At 35.8% G+C, this 13,011-nt stretch overlaps 2 protein-coding genes across 15 annotated transcripts in view; one reads left to right on the forward strand and one right to left on the reverse strand.

Annotated features, from left to right (window-relative positions):
- Nucleotides 1-1,290: 1,290 nt before the first annotated feature.
- On the reverse strand, nt 1,291-11,467 carry zgc:110410. Of its 13 annotated transcripts, XM_073924991.1 has the most exons (14): nt 9,953-10,340; nt 9,758-9,861; nt 9,598-9,637; nt 8,774-8,807; nt 8,293-8,481; nt 8,017-8,175; nt 7,829-7,907; nt 5,872-5,925; nt 5,669-5,759; nt 5,553-5,590; nt 5,343-5,430; nt 2,126-2,215; nt 1,995-2,042; nt 1,291-1,802 (listed from the first exon to the last, which is right to left on the reverse strand). In XM_073924991.1, the coding sequence occupies exons 3-14, from the start codon at nt 9,601-9,603 to the stop codon at nt 1,653-1,655; spliced, it is 1,026 nt and encodes a 341-aa protein (XP_073781092.1). In that variant the 5' UTR covers nt 9,604-9,637; nt 9,758-9,861; nt 9,953-10,340; the 3' UTR covers nt 1,291-1,652. The 13 variants fall into 13 exon arrangements, with proteins under 13 accessions (XP_073781092.1, XP_073781087.1, XP_073781085.1 ...); XM_073924986.1 differs by lacking the exons at nt 9,598-9,637; nt 9,953-10,340 and adding an exon at nt 10,950-11,467; XM_073924984.1 differs by lacking the exon at nt 9,598-9,637 and having other exon boundaries at nt 9,953-11,447.
- zhx2a (zinc fingers and homeoboxes 2a) overlaps nt 10,734-13,011 on the forward strand; it is a 34,411-nt gene continuing 32,133 nt past the window's right edge. The window contains exon 1 of one of the 2 annotated variants that reach the window (XM_073924692.1): nt 10,734-10,869. The gene's annotated coding sequence lies outside the window, so the exon portion shown is untranslated. 2 annotated transcript variants of the gene reach the window in all.

Below are 13,011 nucleotides of genomic sequence, written 5' to 3' on the forward strand. Positions count from 1 at the left end.
CTTTTTTTACACAACATAGGAGAAAGCAAGGTAAGGTGTGTCACCCCCTTAAAGAGACAGTTCATCACAAAAATTTAATTCTGTCATAATTTACCCTCCCTTCACTTATTCCAAGCATGTTTTAGTTTATTTTTGTTTGTTAAATACAAAAGAAGATATTTTGAAGAAAGGTGGAAACCTGTATCCATTGATATCTGGTCAATGGTTTTCAACTTTCTTCAAAATATTCTCTTTTTTGTTCAACAGAAGAAAGAAACTCAAAGGTTTATAACCACGTGAAGGTCAGTAAATAGTGAGTAAATTCATTTTTGTGAACTATCCCTTTAATGGCAGACATGGTGGCTCATTGGTTAGCACTGACGCCTCACAGCTAAGCTGAATGATGATCCCTTTAATCTGACATAATATACAATAAAATTGTTAGCATATACTTAGACATGATTCATAACAGCTGCTTGTGTTTGGTAGATGGACGTGTGAAATGTGGAGTAATACTCTCTGGTTTTGCACCATCATTAGCCTCCTTTCAACCAAAAGAAAAATAGTAGGATGTTACTGGATCACTTTCTATAGTTTTGTGGCAATATTTTGTTTATAAATTGATTTCTGCATATTTTCAAGTAACAGTTGACATTCCATTTTTAACTTCCTAAAAATTACATTGTGTCTATATAGCTTTAAGGTTTTAGTGTTCCAAAATTATATATAGCTTATATGTTTTTGGGGAAAGGGAATATATATTTTAAACATATTTCTGTCTCTTTTTAATTTTATTAAACAATTATATTTGTATTACTTTTAAGGTGATATATCAACTGAACTCCCTGTTGAGTGTGATATGCTTTGTATACTAATGAAGCATTTTTGCAGAAGTAGATGAAGCTGAACGAAATGGAAAGGCCTGATTAACTTGAGCACTGCAGCTAAACTTCCTGTCCGCAGAAATGTCTTGAAACTTAGGCTTTTCATGTTGTGCAGAGAATTCATAGAAAAAGAGGACGTATGTATGGGTGCGGCCAATGGAGGACTGGAGAATGATTGACAAGTGACAAATTCCACTAAACTCCACCTGTTAATATCAGTCAGGAAATAAAATTGGTTGCATCTCCTGAATGTAAATTTTGCACTGCATTGAGGATAAAAGAATTCTGTGAACCAAATTATTTATATGTATCCAATTAATTACTAATATTTTTTTAGATATTGAAGAAAAATCTCTCTTGACCTTTTTTAATGAACACGCATAGAATTGATTACATATCCCAACAATATACAAAAATAGCAAAGGGATTGTAGCAAAGATTTTATTGAGTTACACAATGGAGTAATTTTTTTATTTTTATTTTGGTAAAAATGTATCTCAAAACACAAAACGTACGCCATATTTATATTTTTAATACTTTTAAACATAGCTAATTTACGTTATTTACCTTAAGTTAACAATTATTGTATTCTTTTTAATAGCATTTTTACAGACAAATATATTATCATATCTCATTTACATATATAAAAATTCTAATTAAATTCTGTTTGACTTATATTATTTTACAGAAACAATGGAGTCATGTTTCAACAAAAATTGAGGTAAAATGTATAGCAAATCCCAAGCCTGATGCTGAATACGGCAGCAATAATGATGTTGACAAACCATATCAACGACAGAACCCAATTAATTGAAGCAATAATAAGAATATTGTGACAATATCAATGTACAAGTTCAAAGCAGCAAAGATGTACTCTTCTGGACTGATGCTGTATTTGTGCTTTCCTCCCAGTATGAGCTGTGTGTCAATCACCAAGTACTTAAGACAGATACAGAAAAGGAGTAAGATGAGGACAGCAGTAAATGGGGACTATTATCCACAAGACAATAAAAGATTGTTAGCAGAACATGATTACACAATGTCATGAAGTTCTCCAGATAAGGATTATCCATCTATATGTTTCAACAAAACTTAAAAGGGTAAACATTATTAAGAAAGAAGTGCACTTACCACAGAGAAGATCAAAGTTCCCAGCGATGCATAAAAGATGTACAAATACTGTGGAACACAAATGTTAGCTTGAATGAATATATACATAAGTAAACTCTTTTGATTAGAGCAAATAAAGGTTGACCATTTACCTGGGATCTCAGAATTGCGCAAAGCAATGCAAATGAAAACAGTGTCCAGCTCATTGCCCAGATGCATCCTGAAGCAGCTGTAAAGTCCCACTAAAACAAGCAATGACATGGTTACGTGCTTTATACATTTCATATTTTGCAGTCAACACTTAGCTTATTAAAGGCTCATTTTGCAAGTACCCTAGAGTTAAACAGTTAAGTTAAGCCATTTTTAATCTATTCAGCCCATCTCTAGAGCTGTTTCTCAATTCCAAGAACGCAGAGAACAGACATGCGTTCTTGTGAAGACCGGTCTTGCCAGGTAACTTTTGAAGAACGAACTTGGGAGACTGCAAGAACAGAAAACACATCCTATGAGAAATGGAATGCAGCGTTCTTTAATGGTGACATGACGCTTACGCATATTTAACCGAAAATTATTTAAACATCACAGCATTTATACATCGATTTATTTTTCCCCTTTTCACAATGTATACTATGCATAAAGACTTTACAAATATACATCGCACAATACAAGTAAAACAGATTTTAATAGGAATTTCAGCAAATAAACACCCTTAATGTGTTTATGCCTTTATTAAGATTTTCATTTTTTTACTTTCACCGTTTCATTTAGGGAAACTCCTGAGACAAATAAGTTATATCTCTGAACTGTAATAATAAATCTGTGTAAAATGCTGCGCTTTCTGCTGACAGTGACCCAATTCTGGGACTTCTAGAGCGAGAGCTGCGCTCAAGTCTGCATCAGTGCGTCCTCGATATCAAAAACACATCCGGGAACTTTCACGCGTCCTCTGTACTTGCAGTCTTGAGTATTGGAACTGAACTTTGGCAGCTGATTACGACGCTACACGAGAACACAAGGACGTAAGATCACTGAAGAACGCCTATTGAGAAACAGCCGAGGTCTGGTGGGGGCACTTTTTAGCTTAGCTTAGCATAAATAATTGAATTGGATTAGACCATTAGCATCTAGCTTTAAAGGTGCAGTAGGCGATTGTCTTTAGAAACATTTTGTATTGTGCTAGTTGAAAATCTCATCACATTCCAATGGTAATAATTTAAGTAAATGATCTAAATGTATTTATATGTATTTTTATATACTGGGTAACACTTCCCATAATTCTGATAAGTAGCCTGTCAACAAATGTAGATCTGTGCACATGTTCACACAGATCTGCCATTTGCACGTGCACATGAGAGTGTCAGCAGTAAAAATAAATGCTGAATCAAAATTGGAGTTACTTTTGCACGCTGGAGGAAGGATTACACCATGGCTGAAGTATTTCTTTTAGACAGGTAATTTATGTTTTAAAACTGTTTTAGTCACGCAAAGCTGATGTAGATTGTGTTGTTTTACAAATGGGTTATATCCATGGTACTGTTGTGGTTTACCAAGTGAAATCTTCTGGCGAAAGATCCATGTGACTATTTACAATAAGGGACCTTTTACAGCATCAATAATGCTGATTTTTATTTAGTTTAACAATAAAACATAAGTAAATAGCACTATTCCGCCTAGCCTACTTTACTAAGGTGAAGTTGGTTTTCACATTACATTGGTTAATTTTTGAACAACGTTAGCCTGTGACGCCCTTCCTATTTTGTTAATCGTGCTACTTTGAATATTTACTCTGAAATGGCATGAAAATATGGCTTAGAAATAAGTGTAATTTCTGCACCCTGCCGGCCAACCACTATACAGTAGTCACATTAGGACAAAGCATGTGAGAGAATGAGACCAGGAATCCTTGCATTTAAGTTTCGCTTGCTACATAACTAAAAAACATGCTAGATACAATAGTTTTTTGTTCAGAATTGGAGTATTATTAAGCACTATAAAGTTTGACATGATCTAGTAGTGTACAGTCATCTTTACGGTGGTGTCCATGATTTCAGGAGGCGTGGCTTTAGACGGCATTGTATCAAAGATATTATGCTAAATGGTTACCATGTTGGCAGATCACCTACCGCACATTTAAAATCTGAATTTAAAATAATTAAAGCCATTCAGTATTTTTTCTATATAAAGCTTGAACCTTCTGTAGTTACATCCTGTATTAAGATCAACAGAAAATGAAACGTTATTTTTAAGCTGATATGGCAAAGAACTACTCTCATTCTGGCGTAATGATCAAGGAATTTTTTCTGATGTACCATGCCTGCACAAGGACTATGATATTGTGCAGTGCATGAAAATAGATAATGTAGATGTAAATGTAGAAAGTTAATGTAGAAAATAAATCTACACTTTATTTCCTCCTCCATGACATCCAAGATGCTTATAACTTAAATTTATAAGCTAAATTTCTATTAATGGAAGTAATTAATTGGAGCTCACTGCATTTTTGATGATTCATATTCAAAATTTAAACAGTTTCCAACTCATTCATTACTTTCTAATAAAAACTAAAGGTGTGTTCACACTTGGCAGGTTTGTTTTGATTAAAACCAAAAAACCAAAACGAACTCTGTTACAGTGGCTGAGAAAGCTCAAACAAGCTGCAAATTAAGAAAACAAATTGCAAATAGTGAAACGCTAACAAACTGGTTGGATGACACACAGGCACTGCAAATGTGTACAGAAACAGTCAGAAATATCACAGACCAAAACACAAATGTGTCAGGGGATCCCAGAAACTGACAAACCCGGCTGCTTCCTGTTTATAGTCAGGGTTCATCACATTTTTGGGTCCCCCAACACATTTCCTGTGTGTTCTGATCTATTTGCAGTCTGTTTCTGTATTTGTGTGTGTTGTGAAAATCGACTGGCCACTGTAAATTGCTGTAGTATTAAGATTGCTGGACCACTTCCAAACAAAGACTTGATGTCTCAAAATGCCATAATGCTCAAACAAACCTGTTGCTGATTATTGCAATTAAATTACAGGCATCAAAATACAAGGGTTGTTATATAAATTTATGTGCATTTTTAATGTTTATTTTTTTCTAAAAAGGGTTGATTGTTTTGGTAAAGAAGACCGCCGGCGTTATACAGATTTTACCTGCCTAAAATATATAATGGTCTGCACTGACCCCCAGTCACTTGCATTAGAAGGAAAAAAAATTTCAAATAAAAGCTTAATTTTTCTTTGTTAGCAGAAAAAAAATCTCAGCTGGCCAGAGGAGGAGTGAATAATTATTACAGTTTTATATTTGGGTGAACTACTGCTTAATACAATACATGAAGTCAAATCCCACTTTAGTTAGTACTTACTTTAGACTGTAGTGAAAACAAACTCATTGCAAGTGACACCAAAGCCGTTGCACCCACTGCCCAAAGCACCGCTTCTGCTGAATAGTACCTGCAAAAGGACAGATTCTTGTTTTAAGTATTGCTGTCTAACTAAAGGTTTTGTAGAATTGAATTGTAATTTCATGTAACTGAAGCACATTTAAATCAGCTTAAATTATGTTTTTCACTCACACTACCACTGATCCAAGGAGACAGCCTTCTGCAATTGTCTGTGTGGGAAGACAGCACTTAGCATTTGCAGCAAAATATGACATTCAATGTTTACCATCATTAAATTGTATACTTACAAACAGTCCTAGGAAGATGAAGTTTAAAGGAACTTTGCGACGTATATCAACACAACATACGAGCACAATAACCAGAGCAAATGTAACACCCCTGGGGAATTTAAAGCAAACACCAGAAGTCAGTACAAAATATCAATGGATTCAGTTGAATATAAATGATTATTATATAAGACACTCTGAACAAAGACAGCAGAAGTGCTCACATCATGGTGTAGGTAAACCAGTATGTGTCTTTCACCCAGTCGCTGAGTGTCTCCCTATAAAATATAATAAAAAACCTTTCAAATGAGATGGATAGTTAGAATATACACTCGCTGACCACTATATACACCTTGCTAGAAGTGGGTTGAAACAGGGGCGCAACTGCACATTAAGTGAGGGGTATACGATTTCAAGATTTTTGTCTATATTGATATGATAACACCGCAAATTTGAATGTTATTAGTCGATTGAATGAGCATTATCAGTGGTTATCAGCTGATAGATATGGGCCAGTAGGGGCCCTCTGCGCCTACTGGTAAGTTCAAAAGGCTGTTATCAGTCTACATGGTTAATCAGCTATATGAGGTATCAAATTTCTGCTCTTCTCAGAAATAAATTCACGAGAGGCTGCTCCGATTGGGCTGCCCTACTCCCTCTCTAAACCCAACCGTCAGTTTTTTTTTTTTCAAAATCACTGATTGACCTGCTCTCCTTCCCTAAACCCAACCGTCTGATTTTCAAAGGCAATCAAAAGCAAATTATTTACTTATTTTCTCCTTTTTTATACTTCAGCCTCCACATCAAAGTTCCTGAAAGCAAAGAAGGTCAAGGTGCTCCAGGATTGGCCAGCCCAGTCAGCAGTCATGAACATTATTGAGCATGTCTGATGTAAGTTAAAGGAGTCATTGAAGATGAATCCAAAGAATCTTGATGAACTCTGGGAGTCCTGCAAGAACACTTACTTTGCCGTTCCAGATGACTTTATTAGTAAGTTATTTGAGTCATTGCAGAGATGTGTGGATGCAGTCCTCCAAGCTCATGGGAGTCATACACAATATTAATTGTTTTTCCACTGCATGACTTTATATTCTATACTGTACATTATTTCTGTTAAGTGACAAGACTTTAGTCTAAGCAAAGACAGACCTCACTGTCCTAATTAAATAATTAAAAATCAAGGCATGATCATATTTTATTTTGGTAAAATAGGCGTAATCTAGAAGCCTTTGCCTATAAGCAACCTTTGATACCAAATGATCAACTGGAAGTCAAGTTATTATTTGTTGTTCCTAAAACTTGGAAAGGTGACAAGACTTTTGTCAGGTAGTTTATTAGCATGTCTCAGTATTAATGCATAGAATTGTGTCCACGAGACAGGATTTGCAAAGAAACTGGGATTAAAAGATTGTTTTCAACTCTCTGTGATCAAACTTAAGAAACAGTAGTTGTAGACTTATTGGTATTTTTATAGCATTTTAAACTAAACTTTTAGAGTAATTAATAACTGCTGCAATCGCTATAGTTGAGTTGTCATTTTGCTGTGTTTATCCTGACATCTAACCCTGGTTATCCTTCTCTGAAAGGAAGAGTGGGTGTGAAGAACCAGCTAGTTTTCTTTTAAAGGTCCAGGTGCAAAAACAGCTACAACTACTTCTGACTCAAAAATGGACATTTTCTACAGGGTATACTAAATCTGATTGATATTTTGACACAAAAGTCACATTTAGAGCCCTTTAAAGTTTGATGTTGTATGTTCAGAGATGTTCTTCTTCAGACTTCTGTTGCAACAAGTTTTTATTTTTTGAGGCATTGTTGCTTTAATCAGTTTTATTCTTTAACCTTTCTGGCCATCTTCCTCTGGCATTTGACATCAACAAGGCATTTTTGAAATGCTAAATATTTGAATATCGCAACAACCATATGTATAGTCACTTAAATCACCTTGCTTCCTTATTCTGATGCTCAGTATCAACTTTCGGATCATCTTACCAAGGTGGCTAAATGCATTAAGATGTTGCGTTTGGCTATTACATTTACATAACAAGCAGTTTAACATTTTTGCCTAATAAAGTGGCCACTGAGTGTATATTTCTTAAGTCTTTACGTTTTGTGTACTCCATTACCTGTCCCTTTTGCTATTAATTATAGGTGTGGCAACATAAATACCAGTCTACTTACCAATAAAGGAAAGCACAGATGATTCCAACAGTTATCAGTAGCTGAATCATAAGTGTCAAGTAGACTTTTCTTATAAAACCTACATGGGGCACATTTACACAAAGAGTGACATATCTATTTCATAATAAATACTTTCTTTACCTTTATAAAACACTGCCAAGAAATTGCAGTCATTTCATAAGATTTACCTCTTCTTATGGCAGCATCTGAAAAGCAGTTCTCATTCTCAAAGCCCAGGGTATATTCTGGAGGAGCGTCGTCTGGATTCCCCATATTGACATTTTCAGCAGTGGGGGGCATCATACCAGCGAGAGGCATCATGCCCATTGGTGGATGCCCAGCATTACCTTGTGTTGCATTTGGATATTGTGGATACCCAGCATTACCTTGTGTTGCATTTGGATATTGTGGATACCCAGCATTTCCTTGTATTGCATTTGGATATTGTGGATACCCAGCATTACCTTGGGTTGCATTTGGATATTGTGGATACCCAGCATTTCCTTGTATTGCATTTGGATATTGTGGATACCCAGCATTTCCTTGGGTTGCATTTGGATAGTGTGGATACCCAGCATTACCTTGCGTTGAATTTGGATATGGCGGAGGGTAATAAGGGTTGTAAGAAGGTGGAGATTGTTCCTTGTTCATCTCTGAATGTTAAAACTAAATGTTAGTATAGAGAAATTTAATTTAGAAAATCAAGAATAAACAAACACCTAAAAGTGTGCCTTTTATGAAACATGTAATTCAAAAAGACAAATGCTACATATGCCAGAATTTTATCTTGAGTAGCCTGGTGATGATGTAGGATTAAGATCTGGTTTAACTTAGCACATGAAACTTTCATAATAATAGATTCTTAAAGTTTTCAATTATAGTGTTAAATTATATTGTAATTATATGTATATTGTAAAATTTACTTTCAATAGAACCTTCACTTACCTTTTGTCTGCCACACGTTGCTTCCTGTTATGAGCTGTGAAGGGCAAAGTCTGTTCTCGATCAGTGTTTCTTCAGAGGGGCAGGACTTTGCCTGGCCCATCAAATCAATACACATTCATGATAGCCAAGCACACAGGTGGAATTTTGTTTCCCATTTGACAATGAATTTAAACTATTTTACAATGAATCTTACAAGTGACATTTACAAGTGACTTTGTGTGTTTACTGATATTTGACAGTGATATATAAAGTAATTGTATAGTATTTAGATTCTATTGGTTGTTTATTTCATGTTTTTATTCTAAATATCTGTGTTTGCACGTTTTAATGTCAGTTAAATCTTCATATCAAGCGTGCTATGGGCGTGCTTTTTCTTGAAGCGACCTGATTGGTAGAATTTTTTTTTCTCGATTTTAAAATAATCAAAAAGTATTTAAAATGTGGGTCAAAAAAGGAAAAACTTACATGGCCCACATATCAATTATTAACATCTGGGCCAAATATTACATTTTACATCTGGCCCAAGTATTGTGTGCCACCTTAAAGACGGTGCCACCTCTGCCAAACCAGGGCCATATTTGGCCCACATGCTGTATGCCAGTGCCGGATGAATGCCTACCATCCCAGATTTATGCCAAATCAAAAAATGTATGCCTGGGTGGTGAAATTACCTTCCCAATCCCATCTGAAGTACAAAGTCCCTACTGAACAGACAGTTAAACTGCACTTGACAGCATTAATGTCTTTTCATAAAGATACAAACTTCTTATCTGGATCAAGAAGTAAGTTAACATGGAATTCACTGAAGACACAATTCTCCACACCTCCATGAGCTACTGAAAACAGGTGTGAGCCTCCACTGACCTAGGACACAGAAACATTCATATTTATAACACTGAAAAACAGTTAATGTTATTTCTACATGCTCTGTTAGGTTAACAAAAAAAACATGGCTTTTGGTTCCATACACATATAAGACCTCACCTTTGAATACAACATAATAATATAGTCGTGCATCTCTGAGCGTCATATGTGGGTTTTTACTTTCAGACTTGATCCAACTTCATCTTGCAGACCTACAGCAAGAACTAACCTCAAATGATATAACTTAAACATTACATAGCATATCCTGTAGATGGCGTTAAATGTATTGACATCTAAAGGTGCAGGTGTGCTTACCTGAGTCATAAATAAAACATGTGCCCATAAGTTCAGATGAACGACAAGCAAAAAAACAAAGATCAAGAAAATGTCTATTAATAATTCATTAACTGCTTATTTGTATGTAAATATATCCAAGCACCGGCGGATCGGTCCTGCTTAATGAATAATTTATGAGATTCTGCAGCAGTTTTCTCAACCACTGCCCATGCAGAGCAGCACGTTGGAATTTTCCAAAGTTATATTTGTTCACGTTTCTCTTTTCCTAGAGATTTCTTTTTTTCTACTTTGACAAATATTGTTAAAACACGTCCGTAATGACTAGTTTTCTATAGCGACGTCTTTAATTCTGCACAAGTTTGTAAGTTGGCCTGTTTTGAGGTGTACACATAGCCAGTCTTCAGGCAATCCGAGGGAGGGGAAGAGCAGAGGGAGGGCGTGAGGAAGAGAGAAGGGGACAAGAGGCGAAGATGGGAGGAGAGAAGAGAGAACCAGAGAGATCCACTGGCCTTCAGCGAAGTGCTTAATATTCAATGACCTATGATCCAAACTCACGCAGGGGACGTCAAAACAACAGTGGTTTAATCATCTCAAAGAAGGAAGCGCAGGGTGAAGTCAACTACTGCTCTTGCACTCAAAGCCAGCGCTTGCCGTCGGCGATTTCCAAACTTTGGCGTTTAACAATTCATTTCCCAAGTCAGGATGGAACGGCGTCTTGTATCGTATGCAAATACGTCTGCTGACGTAGTTGATCATGTGGGTTTTGGCGTAGATCCCCCTGTGATCGCCAATTTTTTTCGGCTGTTGTCTTTAGGATTCGGCAGAATCATTACAATCGCACGCTTCTGTCGGCTGTACACGTGGAAAAGTAAGCAATTTTGGACCCTAGCTGGCAATAACATCACATCCCTGCGTTTTCCGTTGGAGGTGGGCAGGTAAGAATGAGCGAATTATTTGTGTCGGTTGGAAAATTAGCAAACAAACCTTAAAGTTGCGGGCGTGTTTGTATACACACAATAAGTAGTTGTTTCGGAAAGGGCTGTGAAGTGCTGCTCGTGTCACTTGTTTATTTCAGTTGAACTTTGTTTGCTGTATAGGTATATTGTAGAAAGTGAGCAGCAGAATAACCGCATCGACCTGACCCGATAACCTCAGTTTTTAACGTTTCCAGCGCTGTGATTTGGTGTGGCTTGCGGAAAGTTTCGCGGAATGGTTTAAGTTAAGCGCTATTGGGCGCGAGAACATGTCTACTTCTCTGATGTCGAAATAAGCAGCAAAATATGGCTACCAATGTCGACATGGCGTTACGTCGATCCAAGTGATTTTTTTATTCGGGTCTGTCTTACCCTAGTAACGTCTTCTTTTCGATTGTACGCCAAGATCGAATTCAATTTAGTACTAAGAATGATTAATTCATGCACTTGTATGAAGTGAGCACGGCACGCAACTACTTTGATTTCGGCTTGGTGTCGTATGATGTAGGCAGTGGTGACGCCTTCCACGACCATACTGCATGGCACACGCATCAGACGCGAGCCACATTGCAGCACTGTGTTCACATCTGTTATACTTTCTAGAATCGTCGCATCTGCACTACTCAAAGCAGGCTATGTAGAGCATATGCATTTCTGTAAGCTGCATATGATGCTCGATAAGTGGCGATAAGAGTTCTTAATTTAGCCTATCGCGAACAATCTCCGCGAATATTCCTAGGGCACTTCAGGTGATTGGAGTGTGTAGAGCGAACACGTGATATTTGCTTTAGTGGGCAGTCAGATGTGATTTCAAAAGCATTCAAAGTATCTATACTCTGAATCTTCCATCTGTCTGACATCCTGAGCTTGTTTACTCGCAGTATATGGCTAGCAGATCTTCTCTACTTTTTCAGGTAGTTTGACGCTATTGTGAATTCATTGTTGGAATATTTGCCCAATAGAATGAAAGCAGAAATATGTTTTTTATAGGATTCAGAGGTTCTTGAAGTTAAGTTAAATCAAATTAACGAGGCACAAGCACCTGTGTGTTGTAGATCTTTCAGCGCCTTCTGTGGTGCATTCTAAAATGTTATTGAGGTAAGGCAAGTTTAACACATTCAGACTTTCTCCTTGATAATATGTCAGAAAAGTATGCTTTGTAAATTCCTAATAGTAAAATCATATTAGCAATCAACAACTATCAAAGCTCAACACTTTTCACATTCAATTAAATAGTGTTCATTCATGTTGTTTTGTAGTCATATTTACATGTGATTTTAGTTCAAATATTCAAAGTACCATGGTAAGCATTATAAGCAGTGTCACAAGTCGTCACTAAACAAATGTGCGAATATAAAACCAACTTTACTGCAATTCAAATATATATATTTTTTCACAATCTGTATATATATATATATATATATATATATATATATATATATATATATATATATATATATATATGTATATGTATATATATATATATATATATATATATATGTATATGTATATGTATGTATGTGTGTGTGTGTGCACATATTTACTGTGTGTTGTGAGTGTTTCTATGTTGTGGTTAGTCATACTCTAGACATATTTCTCCTTCCTTAAAAAACTAGAATTACTCGGTGTAAAATACTAAGTTAGATCTGAAGTTTAAATGATTAAAAATCACATTGGTTGCTTTGATTTATTAACTTAGTCCTAATACAATGTTACATCACAGTCAGTTAGTACCATGTTTTATTTTTTTAATTAATATGAGTAGGTATTTGACACAATATTCAGAAATGTGCGTTTTCTCTTTTATTAAACAGACTCGCTGTAGGAAATTGCTGTTTTTGAAGGTGCGTTCCCCTATTGTAATCGCATTTGGATAAAGTTTCATTGAAGTTTAAGAACTTTTAGTAAAAGGCTTATATAGATCCAAGCATCCATACATATGTACATGAATGGTCCCAAAACATAAATTAAACAGCAGTCACATTTAGCATACCTAAATTATAACAAATTCTAAAAAAAAAAAAAAAAATCTAAATAAAACAAACTCTGTCAGACCTTTACACTAAAAAATCCTGGTTTCCCTAAATTTTTAAGCTGAATCAA

Source organism: Danio rerio, chromosome 16, assembly GCF_049306965.1.
Source record: "Danio rerio strain Tuebingen ecotype United States chromosome 16, GRCz12tu, whole genome shotgun sequence".
Lineage (NCBI taxonomy): Eukaryota > Metazoa > Chordata > Actinopteri > Cypriniformes > Danionidae > Danio > Danio rerio.